Source organism: Spodoptera frugiperda, chromosome 25 (assembly GCF_023101765.2).
Source record: "Spodoptera frugiperda isolate SF20-4 chromosome 25, AGI-APGP_CSIRO_Sfru_2.0, whole genome shotgun sequence".
Lineage (NCBI taxonomy): Eukaryota > Metazoa > Arthropoda > Insecta > Lepidoptera > Noctuidae > Spodoptera > Spodoptera frugiperda.
The window spans coordinates 156,069-170,792 of record NC_064236.1 but is presented as its reverse complement, the minus strand read 5'-3'; the positions used below and the strand labels follow the sequence as shown (position 1 = coordinate 170,792).

Genomic DNA, 14,724 nt, shown 5'->3' with positions numbered 1-14,724 from the left:
ACTTGTTGTTGCATTGTCCTCTATGATTAGGAAAACAGTTGTAGATGTTCAAAGACCAGTTGTAAAAACAATAAACATTTGTTTAAAAATAACAATCAACAGAGTTATTTTTTTAAAAATATACACTTCTTAATTAAATATATAACTGAACAGTTATATATCTATTTACTGCGTAATTCAAAATAATTCCAAATATCATTCACATTGTTGAAGAAAAAGTTCTAAGAAAACTTTTATTAATTATTGGTCTGTTATGAAAAAACTTGCAAAAAATTGAAGACTCTCCAATCCAAGCAGCCGTTCGTCGTATTTCATCAATACTTCCCCACTTGCTGAAAAACTGCTAATGTTGTTGCATGTCGGGTACTGTGTGTTGAAAATACACTAGTGTCAATTCCACTCTCTTCCATGGCTCTTTTGACCCAACGGCTGATTGTACTGAAGCACACAGCTGTATATGGCTCCTTTGTAGATACAAATAAGCTAGTACTTTTACAATCACGTAAACCCTTTGTAACTTCTAAGTTGTTGACCACCGCAGTGGCTGGACATACTCCTTTCCTAGCATTAAAGAAAAGGAGCAGTTATAAAAAGTTGACCCTGTTTGGTCCTAAAGTCTTGATCAATCTATCTTATACAAATAGATTGATGAATTGATTAATACAGTCTTGTTTAATCATTATATTAATAATATTAATCAGGGCTACTGTTTGAGCCCTTTAACCCGTGGCCAACGTTAATAAGGTTTTCTTGGTAACAATCTGTAGATAATTCTTTCTCTAGAGTATAATTCTTTTCAATATTATCAAGTACAAAGACATATCCCAAGTATTATTATATTTGGGTTTGGGGGTCTTAATTTAAAAAATCCCTTGAACAATCTTTTGATCTAATGATCGGTATCCAAATGTGGTCCTATAACTAATGATAGAGCTAATCTTACGGAATTCAAACTATCATATGTTACTAACTGTAACTCTTTCATTGAATCACAAAGTACGGTACTGAATAACTTCTGTAATGGTAGGCTTAGTAATGTTTATATTTATGGATTTAAATACTTAGCCCCTGATACTAATGCACATGTATGCATGATTTGCATGATTCAAAGTATCTTTAGATATTGAATTCATCTAGAAATTCCTAACTCTATGTTTTCCTGATAATGCTTCTACCATCAATACCACTTTCTTATAAAAGGGGTGTAACAATCTGGAATTATGCAAGATAAGGACTTAGAAGGTTGAAATATAACAGATTCCTTTAACAATAATCTATTAACATTAACAATAACCACTGAGTGACCCAATGGGGCACAACTATTATACCTGTTGCTTTGTCTGTAATTTATTTTCTAGGGTTTTAAGAACCATAGAGAATGGAGGAGAAATAATAAATAAAATAAGCTGTATTTAGTCCAAGGAATGGTGAAAGCATCAACTGCAACAGCTCCTGGGTCTGGTTGCCATGACATATAAGTGCAACACCTTATATTAGTATGTGATGCAAATAAATCAATTGAAGATTTACCAAATTCATCAATAACCTTTGGATTGCTTATATTGCTCAGTTCCCATTTTTACCCAACTGCGCCAGAAGGAGGGTTATGTTTTTCGACTGTATGTATGTATGTATGTATGTATGTATAATTGTTTGGCACGCTCTGCAGCCTAAACGGCTTGATGGATTTTGACTTGAGAGGTGTCGTTAGATTCGTATTTACCGTGAGAGTGACACTAGATACATTAAAATAATAAAAAAACAAAATGGCGGATTTATGGCGCCAAATTCGAATATTTCTCACTCTCTAGCCTGAACGACTCGATGGATTTCCGCTTGATATGATGATTTCCGTTTAATTCGTATTTACTGTGAGAGTGACACTAGATATATCAAAATAAAAAAATAATAAAAAAAAAATTAAATAAAAAAAGGTAATTTAAAAAAACTGTCGTTAGATGTCGTGTCGTTAGATTCGTATTTACTGTGAGAGTGACACTAGATAATATATCAAAATATAATAAAACTAAAAGAAAATAAAATAAAAAAAAGGTAATTTAAAAAACTAAAAAACCCGACTGCGTTTCTTTATAACATGAAAATGAAAAAAGCCTAAAACAAGAATACAAGAAAAATTTAAGCAGTCGGGACCCATTCTAGAAAGTATGTGCCCTCACTAAGTCTTCATAATATTTAGAATGGGTCCCGACTGCTTAAATTTTTCTTGTATTCTTGTTTTAGGCTTTTTTCATTTTCATGTTATAAAGAAACGCAGTCGGGTTTTTTAGTTTTTTAAATTACCTTTTTGTAATGTCTATCTTCCTATCTTCCTTCTAGACTCAAAAATGCTATCACATTATCTTTAGTGTTTATGTAATTAGCATCAAACAATAGTCTTTTAAAATTCACACCATTGCCAAATATTCTTAGAAATCCTATGTAAAAATTATATTAAATTCCTCCTAATCTATTTATACATATACTGCAGTAATATTATCACTATTTCTTCATTTATAAGCAAACATTTTTAAAACAAGCCTTTAATTAGCCTAAATTCTAACTTTGATCATAATTTTATACAGTAATTCTTTTATTATACCCTTTGCGCTATAACAAGGTGCGGCTGACAGATGCCAGTATGACGTTGACGTCTCTCTTTAGGGATGGACATTAGAAAAATCTTTTTTTATCGCTATCGATACTCGCAGCATACATTTAATTCTCTTTAATTTTTTTATTAAATGTGTGTGTTATTTAGTTGTGCAGTGTAACTACGTGTATATACTTGTCAAAATAAATATTCTATGACCGAGCCCTGAGGTGTTTCAGAGTTTCAGTTTTACAGAACCGTGAAGAATATAAGTGTATATTAGTTTGTATATGTTACTAAAGCAACCACGATCTTTCAGATTAAGTACCACCACGCATTATCAAAGGCGCCGGAAATTTCTACTATATATTTGTGCTCTGATAAAGTCACTGTGGTTCGGGCAGAGAGAGCCGCGTCTACAGTAGATTTACCCACATAATTAAAGGTTTTTTAAGAGTGATAATTGAACGACGCATAATTTTCGTTTTATATTCTAAAAAAACATCGACTACCTATCCATCGTAGCAGTACATCCCATCACTAAACACGACTATGGATTTACGTTATACGCATAACACTTTACTTTATTTTTGATTTCAATAGATTTTATTTAAAGAATAGAACATTCCGGTTGGATTTAATTTAATTAACTACACTTCCGAATGATATAACATAATACGAATGTGATACAGTTAAAATACTAAGGCATAATTTTTAAATCGCAGCAACTTTCAAGAGTGATACGAAACGTTACTGAATCTGTCAGCCGCACCTTGTTACGGCGCATAGGGTATAGCTTGGAAAAAACAATAAAAGAATATATTTCTTTCCTCTTCAGTAATGTTAAGAGTCATATCTATAGTATTGAATAGTAACAATAAAAATTACAGTTGTAACATCACACTTAACTATTCTCTTAGCTCGGCTAACTATAAATCCTAATGTTTTTAGTAAATTCACAGTTGCTTGTATGTTTTGTATACACTGTTGTTATAACAATTTTGTTTATGTAACATAATAACATAGTTGTTTCATATACTTAAAAAACAAAAAATCATCTAAATAGATAGCTGATATACAACCATCATTGGTTTCATGATTTTTGTAAATGTTGATGGAGCCGTACAAAGGCCCAAGAATAAAACATAAGCATTTAACTGATAGTGTTTTCCTTGAAAAATAAATCTTAAATATTTCTCACTATCCTTGTTGATACTTATCATATAACAAGTATATTTCAGATCTAAGATGACAAGAACATCATCTTTTTGTAAAAACTTGCACACTGTTCGGTATTTTCCAATTTGAAATACTCAGTTTCAACAAAATTATTTAAATTCTTAAAACTTAGAACAAAACGAAAAGTTCCATTGCTCTTTTTAACAAGGAAAATAGGTGAACACAATGAATCTTTTTACAGGTTTGCAAGTTTGTATTGCTTTCATAGCAAGTACTTAACTGGTTAATTTCTGCGGTGATCTGTAAAGATTCTAGTTCAGAAAACCTATCATTTTGAGTACAACTCTGGTATGGTTTACTATGCAAAAGGATTGAATATCCTGCAACCCAACCGAGAATAATTGGATCTTGAGTTAAACTCTGGTGTGGTTTATCACACAAAGGGGTTGAGTATCCCGCAACCCAACTGAGAATAATTGGATCCTGAGTTATAAGTTTCCAATTATATAAGTGGTAGTTAAGTCTACTCACCTGTTGGTTCATTTGCGTTGAGGTTGACTCCTCTTGCTCTCCCTGGTCCTGACTGCTGCTGGTGCTCTGGGTGACGGCCCCCCCTCTTTTTAGCATCTGCCTGAGGAGGACCCCGCCAGTTTAAAGCTTTATTATTATTTATTTTAGGAGTACCTGTCTGAGGCACCCATGTACTTCGCTTTGTAGTGAACCTTTTTGTTTCAGCCACCTCAGTTCTTGACCAGATCTTTTGACTGATCTTGCTGTTCTGATCTCTTCTCCTAGATCTTCACCAAATAGATAGATTTCTGTTCCAGATTGCAATAGAAAATCTTTCACATTTTTATTTATAACTGATAACAGGAGGGACTTACGTCCCTTTCTAACTAAATTTATAGTCACAGAGTAGGATTGGAGCTTCATTCAGTATTTTAATGATATCCATCTATGTCCTTAATTATCTCTTATGCACATTTGAAGACATGAACCTAGACATGCCAAGGCTGTTGAGGTTTGTTACTGTTTTGTTTGTATCATTTGGTCACACTTCTGGGATAATTAATCATTGATTGTAGTGCTTACCTCCGGGTTTAACAAAAGAGGCACCATTAATTTCATGTTGGAGAATGGTGAGTTTTCATCAGTATGCCATTCCCCCAATCACCTTTGTGCTATTTGTTTGTGTAACTCTCCTCCTACTCTCACCAGCTGTGACTTCACACCTTATATGTCTATTACCTGAGGATCCAACATTCTTCATGTTGTAAGGCTTCAGGTAATTTTCATAAAGATTCTATATTTTCAACATTTACATCTTGTTGTACATGTATCGTTTTGTTGAGCATTGCTCAATTCTATGCATTCATTATCCGGAGGGACATTTTCAATGTCTTCCTCCATGTAATGTGATAATGTTAATAGTGTCTTTCCAGTTTCTGGAAGCAAAACACAATGCAAGCTGTGCTTATGGTACAGCATGTGACTTATGATACAGCATGTGGTTTATGGTACAGCATGTGGCTTATGGTACAGCATGTGGCTTTCGCCACATCACAATATAACCATGTAAGTTCCCGCAGAACTTCCCTTGAAGGTTATATAAAACTCAACCGCGTGTGCTCCCACAGAACACCCCAGAGGTCGATTATTTGATAGCTTAAGACTCAACCGCGTGTGCTCCCACAGAACACCCCAGAGGTTGATTATTTGATAGCTTAGCAAGACTCAACCGCGTGTGCTCCCACAGAACACCCCAGAGGTTGATTATTTGATAACTTAGCCATTGTAGACCACGTACGCCCCCGCAGGACGTCCCACAGGTCAGGCCAGTTCTTGCTAGAAAATAGCCGGCCTTGTAAATGCTCGTGCGATTCCTTGTACATAAGTACCTATCGCGCATGAAATAGCAAAATGTCGCCGCGTCCTTTACATACACATGCAAAGCGCAAGACGCCCAGGCACAAAAGTAAAAACACACGTTCTTTAAACGGTGTAGCGTTAAATGTTTTGCTGCATAGCGAAGCTATAAACTTTGTTGCAAACTTGCAAAAGATGAATACCATCATCGCTCGAATCGGAGCTCAAAAGTTCCTACTATAAGCTTTTCAAGTTTCTTCAATTTCTTCAGCAGTTTAGATCTTGACTCCGACTTTATCTTTCCCATATTACAGTTTTAGAAACACTTATTTTAACTAAAAATTGGTAAAAAGGTGGGAAAACGTGACGCCGTTACGTGACCGTAAAATCCGAATGAAATTAGTGTTGCAGACGCAGTGTTGCCAATGTGCATGGCTGCGTTCAGAAATTTAAGCTTTTAATCTTTAAAATTATGTGTGACGCCACGGACTAAAGCCGAGACTACAACTGTTTTCCTAATCATAGAGGACAATGCAACAACAAGTATAATTAAAATGTTTATAACTAACAAATGACAGCTATTTCGCTGTGAACAAAAAAATAATTATGCAAATCGATCCTCAAACCAGTCGCAATGGCGCAGTCGGGTAAAAACAAGATACCGGCCGAATTGAAAACCTCCTCCTTATTGGGAAGTCGGTTAAAATGTGCCAAGTCCAAGCAGTTTGCGTTCAATAACATGGAATACACCAGACACGACAATATAAACATTTTCCGTAAAAAACGGATAGCCGAGGCCGAAAAACGATAATGAAATAATATTAAAAAATGTTGTTTTAATTCTTTTACAAAGACAAATTCCTTATAGCATTAAAATAGAATTGTCGGTGTTGTAGTAAATTCCTGCTGAATAAACAATTCATTAGTACGTGGAGCTTTGTGAGTATTAACCGGAGCCATAGGCTGAGCCGGCACCCTCGGAGATAAGCCGATATATTATTAACGGTAGCTGGCAATAGTGCCACTCTCACTACACCGCCGTTACAAAGCATTTCGCTCGCCTATTGCTCTGTAATCTTTACTTAACCTCAGCCTATAGATCAAATTCTTCGAAATTGTTCTTGTCGCTAGAATCCTACTTATGCACATAAAATACTGTTTAGTTGTTTCTTTCAAACATTTGAAACTCTCAAAAGAAAAATACCGGCCAAGTGCGAGTCGGACTCGCCCATGAAGGGTTCCGTAACAGCAAGTATATGACATAATATAAAAGTTATAAAATAATTTGGTTTTACAGAGTGTTTGTATGAACGACAAAGTTATATTTGCGGTTTTTGAAAATGTTTTATTTCTTAAAAACTAATAATGATATCTGGTTCAAACCAATTTTCGTTGTTAGTTTCTACTAAAATCTGCAGTATACATTTTTTTTTTAGATTTCCCACTCTTTTGTTTTAAAAGTTAGAGGGCACTCATTTTTCCACTTTGGAAGCATCTAACTTTCAAACGGTTGATTTTAACGAAAAATGGTTTTAGGAACCTTGATGTCTTTTTTAAAGACCTATCCATAGACACGTATCACGGATATGTTAGATGAAAAAAATGTTTTTTTAATCAGTTCCATGTATGGAGTTCCCCCTTTAATTTTCAAATTTATTAATTTTTATTCAAAATTCGAATAGCGGTTACCAAAATACATCAACCTAAAAAGTTTCAACTATGTAGGCCCAACAGTTTCCGAAATAAATGGCTGTGACCTGTGTGTTGCCATTTGGCTACGGAACCCTAAAAAGTAGCATTTATATCATCATCTAGTTTTTTCTGCTATTATTGTTTCAAACATTGTCAGATCCGAACTGGTGTAAAATACAAGCAAGTTATTTCCGCATTTGGCTTCTCCCGCGTAGATGTGGGGCTTTCCTACGTTAACGTAGGTCCGTCCTGATCCGAATGTTGTAGTAATAACCCTTTACCCTTAGAGATTCATTCGTTGAGATGATTCATTTAATGAAACATACGAAAACCAATATATAAATTCAAACTCACATGTAACAAAAACAACACAAAACTTTGTAAAGAAGTCCTTACGGTCACTATACTCACAAGATCCCAAGAACGTTCGCACACTGACGTACGTTTCCATTTGTGTTATAAAATGCAGGAAATGTGAAAAGATGAGGGCGTTAGAGGCCATCGATGTTACACAATATTATTTGCACACAACGCGCACCTTTACCACGGCTCTGAAAATAACAAGTTTCCATTTTTAAACATGCGTTTATCACACGGGATCTTGCGATCTCTATTGTCAAACGTATTTTGAAGGCTTCTTTGCAATGTTTGTAAATGGTGGCGTTTTAGAAATATAGACGCCTATTGTGATATTTTTCAGAACAAAATTATGTTCATCTAATATTATTTTCGTAAGTCTAGTCACCTAATTTTATTTTTATTTTTTTTATTTATTTATTTATTTACTTCAGGCATCAAAGGCCCATAGAAAAATACTATACATAGATATTACAATTGAATTATATACTAATACATATTTTATATAAAAATAACTTAAAATCTAATGCACACGAAGCGTCGGCGTCGTGTTACGTTGCGTGGTGTCGCGTAGCCTTCCTCGGAATCTCCGATAGACGACACCCTTCGGCCAAAACTCTTCCTTGAGGAAGGTCTCGAAGTGATGAGTTGGAACTCGCACCATGAACGACTTGAAGTTCGTGTTGTGGCGCGACTCCAACTTCTCCACCCTCAAGGTAATTACTTTCATCTGATCATCATTATAAACCATAATGATCTTGCAATTACTTTTACTTTATTTTTAATGTGTATGGGCGGCGTGTGCTGCCTCGATCAAAACTTAAATAATAATAAACAATAATGTTGCATTCCGCTGGCCGCGACAGTCCACTGCTGGATGTGGGCTTATCGTGGGATACTCTACTCGAGGATTACATCGTAATGTCGATGTTTGGCTTGAAATACGCTTTTGCCCGGTCTGTGTAGTGCATAATCCGTTAGTCAGCTCTCAGCCAGAGTGGGCTCGCACGGTCCGCGGGAACTATCCGCGCGGGTACCCACTGCCTGCTGACGCATGCAATGTAACTGTTCGGTGTGGTGATGGCACGCGGCGAAACGTTCACTCGTGATGTACAAACATGAGACGATATTTCTGTCGCTTAATAAGCTATAAAAAAAGTAAATAATAATCTTTTTGGGTTCCTTAGCCAAATGGCAAAAAACGGAACCCCTATAGATTCGTTATGTCTGTCTGTACGTCCGTATGTCACAGCCATTTATTTCCGCAACTGTTGGGCCTACATAGATGAAACTTTGTAGAACATAGTTGTGATGTATTCTGGTAACTGCTATTCGATTTTCGAATAAAAATTTATAAATCTATAAATTAAAGGGAGCTCTCCATACATGGAACTGATGCAAAATAAAAAATGGAAACGTTTTTAGGAATATTACATTTTCAAAAAACGCAAATATAACTTTACGTTCATACAAAAACTATGTAAAACCAAGTTATTTTATAACTTTTATATTATGCCATCTACTTGCTGCTTCCCTTCATGGGCGAGTCCGACTCGCACTTGGTTGGTTTTTAATTTTTCTATTCCCGCTAACCATGCAAAGCACTACACTAACATTAATTGCAGTAAAATTAAGGTAAACTAAACGTTTTAGGATGTGTAACCTGGCAGGCAGGCGGCCGCGGTGGTGGCGGTAGTTTGTTTTATCGCGGGCCGCACTAACTCATACACGAACTCTATTTCCTCCGGATTCTGTGTAGACACCGTATATTTTCGAAAATATATTATCCAACATGAGTTTGTTCCGCGTGTAATCTGTTCATCTTAGTTCTGTCCTGAGAAATGTTAACTTAGCAACACGTAGCCCGTGGCCCGCAAGCCGAGCTCCGCGCTACTCCACACAAGAGCTGTACGCAGTCCCTATTCATTCGCTGCTACTTGAAACAAATTAAACATTACTTCACATCGTTTCCACTTTTTGCTGTTTGCAGAAAGTTTCTGTTGCTTTTTGTGGTTTCTTCCAGTTCCAGTCCCCTTATAAACAAACCTTTACATAACTTTTCTATGTTATTTTTAATTAAAAATTTCCTCTCCAGGCCAGCGCAGAAGTTTAATATAGGAAACGTAAAGCCCAATAAAAGAAATCCGCCATGTTCGGTGCAATGCTATGTTATTCTCGTTTTATTCATAACTAGCTTCCGCCCGCCACTTTGCTGCCGCGGTTAGTGAGCCTTTTTTGAAAACGTTATTCATGTCTTGTCTGTGTTCAATGGTGAATGTTTTGGAAATCGATTCAGTACTTTTTACCTAGGAACATACAAAAACAAGTGTTAATAATAATAATTAAGTGTTTTAGTATAAGCTGCCCTTAACTAAGAGGTACTCAGACGTCTTAAAAGAGTCGCGGTTAAGCCCTCTCAGGAGTATCCCGGTGGGTGTAAGCAGCCCTCATTGTGTGACGGTAGCTAAATGGTCAGTGCGTGTTTCCAGTTCCCGGGAAATGTGTGCTTGGTATAACCTGGCGGCGCGTGGATGTGCCGGGCCGCCCGCCGGCCGCCACCTAGCCTAGTAAGCAACTCAGTACCAATACAATGGAACATCATCGGCGCCATTAGCTTGGGTGCCCAATGTGGACTACCTCTGCTTTGTTACCATTTTGAAGTCGGTTTTTATGATTTTCTCTAGGGTTACTAATGTTAGGTAATTCTGTGCCTGCTCCTTCTTTCGAGTGTATTTGACTCGATTGTGGATTTCCAACAGTGGTTTACATTAATTTAAATGACGTACAATGTTTGTAAATAACTATTACTTACTCAGCTCGGAGTGGTTTATTATTAAAATATTAATGTTTGTGAAGTGAAACAAACTTGAATAATTTATCCATATCGAAAAACACTCAAGTGGATTAGGTACACTCTTTAGGATTGCTCGTTTCCATATACATAAGTTATTCATTCCTTTACCGTAATCAACTAATGGACATAATACACTTTTCTGACCGTCTAATAAACCTTATTTGACAGTTTTGAAAAACAAAGCGTAGGGATGGGAATAAAATGTTCTGTTTTTATAAATACGTAAATCATATTATAATTTATCCGTCTCGCTGTGTTCGAAATAATCATCATAAAATGATCATCGGGATTGTATAAAGGTTGCTTCAGATACCATGACGTGATCGTAAGTAAGTGGTAATGTTGGGTGGGCGTCCAGCCAGCGACAACGTTTATGAAAATGTAGCGACATGCAAGCACCTCATAGATGTATTGGTTATACACTGCAGATGTACGCGGCCTTCATGCGGTACGCGAGCGACACAACAATATCTATGTCTATCCAACGCCCGCTTTCGTAATACCTTTTGGAATGTATGACTCATTTCAATGGACTGCCGCTCTCAAAGTTCTCTTCACTTTTTCATATCAATCTAAGAATAATTTCGTTTGTTTGTAATACGAATGACCACCAACGTAACAGTTGGTCATTATATACGTGTGTATATGTTACGGTAAATCTGATTAATTGAAAATTGTTAATAATTTTATAAAATTATTAATAATAACCACACGTTTTGGTAAATGTGAATAATCGATCGGAATTTATTACTTTTAGTAGTGATTATTAATAATTCACGACACATATTGGTGAAAGTAACAAAATAAATATAAACCCAATGTTTTTTGACCAGCATGTATTTATTTATATAATATTAAACACCGTCTTACGATTATATTAATTAGAGATCACACAAACAAGGTTACTTGTACTTGCTTTAAACCGAAAGGACAACAAATTCACATATTCTGAACTAGAATATTAAATAGTGCCTTTCTACATTTATCTGGGCTCGCTGTCGTTGCAGCGGTAAGTCCCCTGTTTGAGGAGTGGCTAGAGAGACGCCACGGCGTCCTCACCTACTGCCTGACACAGGTGCTTACCGGACATGGGAGTTTGGGTAGGTTCCTGTTTCTGATTGGGCGGGAGGAAAAGCACGGGTGTCATCACTGCGAGGACTGCCCGGAGGATACGGAACAATTATTGTTTCATTAACAAAATCAACACGAATCCTAAAAGCAATAATCAACAATCATAATTATTTGGTTTGCCTGTAAATCTTCTGTAGCACCTATAAATGCATCAAATTATAATTTTAAAAGTATTACCATAGAATTCAACAAATATTTGTTGTGCAAGTACAATATATTGCCGTTTAAATTGAAATAAAAATAACATCTTGGCCACTTATTACATTTATCATTACTAGGGTAAAATTATTAATAATAACCGACAAATGTGATTAATTTATCACTTTTACCTCGAGTTTCGGTAATTATTAATAATAGTAGATAATTATTAATAATTTTCAATTATTCACTCTTACCGTAACATATATATGTTACGGTAAGAGGTAATTTTTATTTCAATTTAAAAGGCAATATATTGTACTTACACAACAAATATTTGTTGAATTCTATGATAATACTTTTAAAATTTAAATTTTATGCATTTATAGGTGCTACAGAAGATTTACAGGCAAACCAAATATGATTATTGATTATTGCTTTTAGGATTCGTATTGATTTTGTTAATGAAACAATAATTGTTTAATTTTATTTTTGTTACAATTTTATGTACCACATTTTTTGCATAAGTTTGAAGGTAGATTAGATTTTTAAAATAATTTTATTGTTAATTTTGTGATAAATGTGCCCTTTTTGGCGAGGCGAGAGGGAGTGTCAGACTTTTACTAACTAAAAACCACCCCGTTCCTACTCCTGCTTTTCGAGCCGGAGCCCCGGTAAACCGGGAGCTAGGTAGTCCGCAGCTCCGGATCAGGCACCAGCCCTACTGGGCCCTATCTGTGGTGATCTGATGGCTCTTTGAGGCACGCGCAGAACTCGACGCGTCGCACGCACGGGTCTGGTTCAGGTCGGGCAGCGAGCTACCCCTACTCGCCGTCCGCAGACCCGCACTTACGCGCAGAATATGTGAATTTGTTGTTCTTTCGGTTTAAAGCAAGTACAAGTAACCTTGTTTATGTGATCTCTAATTAATATAATCGTAAGACGGTGTTTAATATTATAAATAAATACATGCTGGTCAAAAAACATAGGGTTTTTATTTATTTTATTACTTTCACCGATATGTGTCGTGAATTATTAATAATCACTACTAAAAGTAATAAATTTCGATCGATTATTCACTTTTACCAAAATGTGTGGTTATTATTAATAATTTTGTTAAATTATTAATAATTTTCAATTAATCAGATTTACCGTAACATATACATATAGACTCGTTGCTGAAACCACTACTAACGTTATCTTAACATATTGCCTTATCAGTGGCCGTATTGTTGTTGGCAGTGAACCTTATCTGGCGAATTGTGCTATCTGTAACTCGTATCGAGCCGCCATCGATCCCTTACTGCCACTACCTCCAAGGAATTGTTACTCAGCCTTTACGTGTTCTTTGACTGTGATTCATTTTCAAAGAAACCCCTTTGCTTTATATTGTTGCATTATATCCATAATTCTTATTAAAACAGGAATTAAATTCGAATGATCCTCTATTTCCTGGCAATGAAGTTGTGGGAACTGTAGGAAACAAAAAGCTGAAGAACATGATGCAATTTAACGTTGCCAAGTATTTTGGGTTTCATTAAGTGCTCCATTTTACTTAATAATCTTAATATCCTTGTGAAATTCCTCTGATTGTAATAAATGGTGTCAAAGGAAATTTGTAACCAAAATATGTCGTAGTTAATAGCGAAAAGGGAACCATGTGGTTTGAAGTACATTACATCGTGGGCTGAATTGTTTTACCAGCGAGGCATTTATAACAACGTTTGGCGTGATGTGATTACACCGTACAGCCGTACACGTGCCGTAATGCTATGTTGTTGTTGCGCAGGCCGGTCCAGAAATGACGTGGGTGGTGGCGGAGCACAGCGCGGCGGGCGCCGGCGAGCTGTCCGTGGCCAAGGGGCAGCAGGTGGAGGTGGTGGAGCCGTGGGCGGCGCGCGCCGACTGGTGGCTGGTGCGCGTGCCGGGCGAGCCGCCCCTCGAGGGCGCCGTGCCCGCGCACGTGCTCAAGCTGCAGCCGCACCACCACCCGCAGCAGAAGACATCACCCTCCAGGCGACCTCTCAGCCAGCCTTGCGACGAAAATCTAGGTAAGTAAAGTACTTCAATACGCTAAACAGCTATTAACATTACCTTTTGAAAGTACTTCGGAAACTACTTTTTTTTTAAGTATAATAGGAACTGTAACACTGTTAGTATCTAGTTATCTACGAGTAAACATTTTCTGATCTCGCTTCAAACTTACCTGTCCTCTGTAAGAAAACGAAGGACAACTTATAACTAACTTTTAATTGGATGAAAAAAGGTTACAGATACACCATTCTGTTCAGCAATATTTGGCTCATACTAGACTGGTGTCGGGGCACTTCAATTTCTTATTTCTCATTATTAAATGTTAAAACAACGAAGTACGCGGCATATGATATACCAATTACTACAGATTTTGGTCAGTAAATTGAAGCAGACGGAGCTCTCAATGTGTATGATCCTGTAAGTTGGACAGGCAGCAGAGCTTGTTTCCAACCACCGCGGATCAGGGATCAAAGTGTCTTATTTGGTTATTATGTAGTCACCCGGGTAGTAAAGTACGCGCTCCCGGAGCTTACTTTATTATTAACCAAATTTGAAAAATGAGGAGGTTCTTAATCCACCCGAACCTTTTTGTTTGAGTCTTTAAAATGCTTTTAGTTTGTGAACTGAACTATACCTACCAGGTGTTGCGATGGTCACCAGGTCAAGATCTAAATAATGGAACTGAATTATCAGGCTGTTCATTAGAATAAAAACTATAATCGACGGCTACCCTCAAACCACATCAATATTCATTTCGTGTAAAGCTACCTACCTACCTACCTACCTACCTACCTACCTTCATCGTACAAATATGAACCTTATCACGATGAAATTCCATGATAGTCAATGGAAATGGGTTCCCGTATTGATTCACAAGATTATC

The 14,724-nt window shown here is 36.5% G+C and overlaps 1 protein-coding gene across 6 annotated transcripts in view; it reads left to right on the top strand.

Moving 5' to 3' along the window:
- Positions 1-14,724, top strand: part of LOC118282267 (kalirin) — a 164,673-nt gene that overhangs the window by 81,098 nt on the left and 68,851 nt on the right. For all 6 annotated transcript variants that reach the window (XR_007707087.1, XM_035603282.2, XM_035603274.2 and 3 more), the window contains exon 30: positions 13,597-13,858. Coding sequence is in view for 5 of the 6 variants with exons in the window: in XM_035603282.2 (XP_035459175.2) it covers positions 13,597-13,858 (262 nt within the window). In the remaining variant the exon portion in view is untranslated. The remainder of the gene's footprint in view (positions 1-13,596; positions 13,859-14,724) is intronic.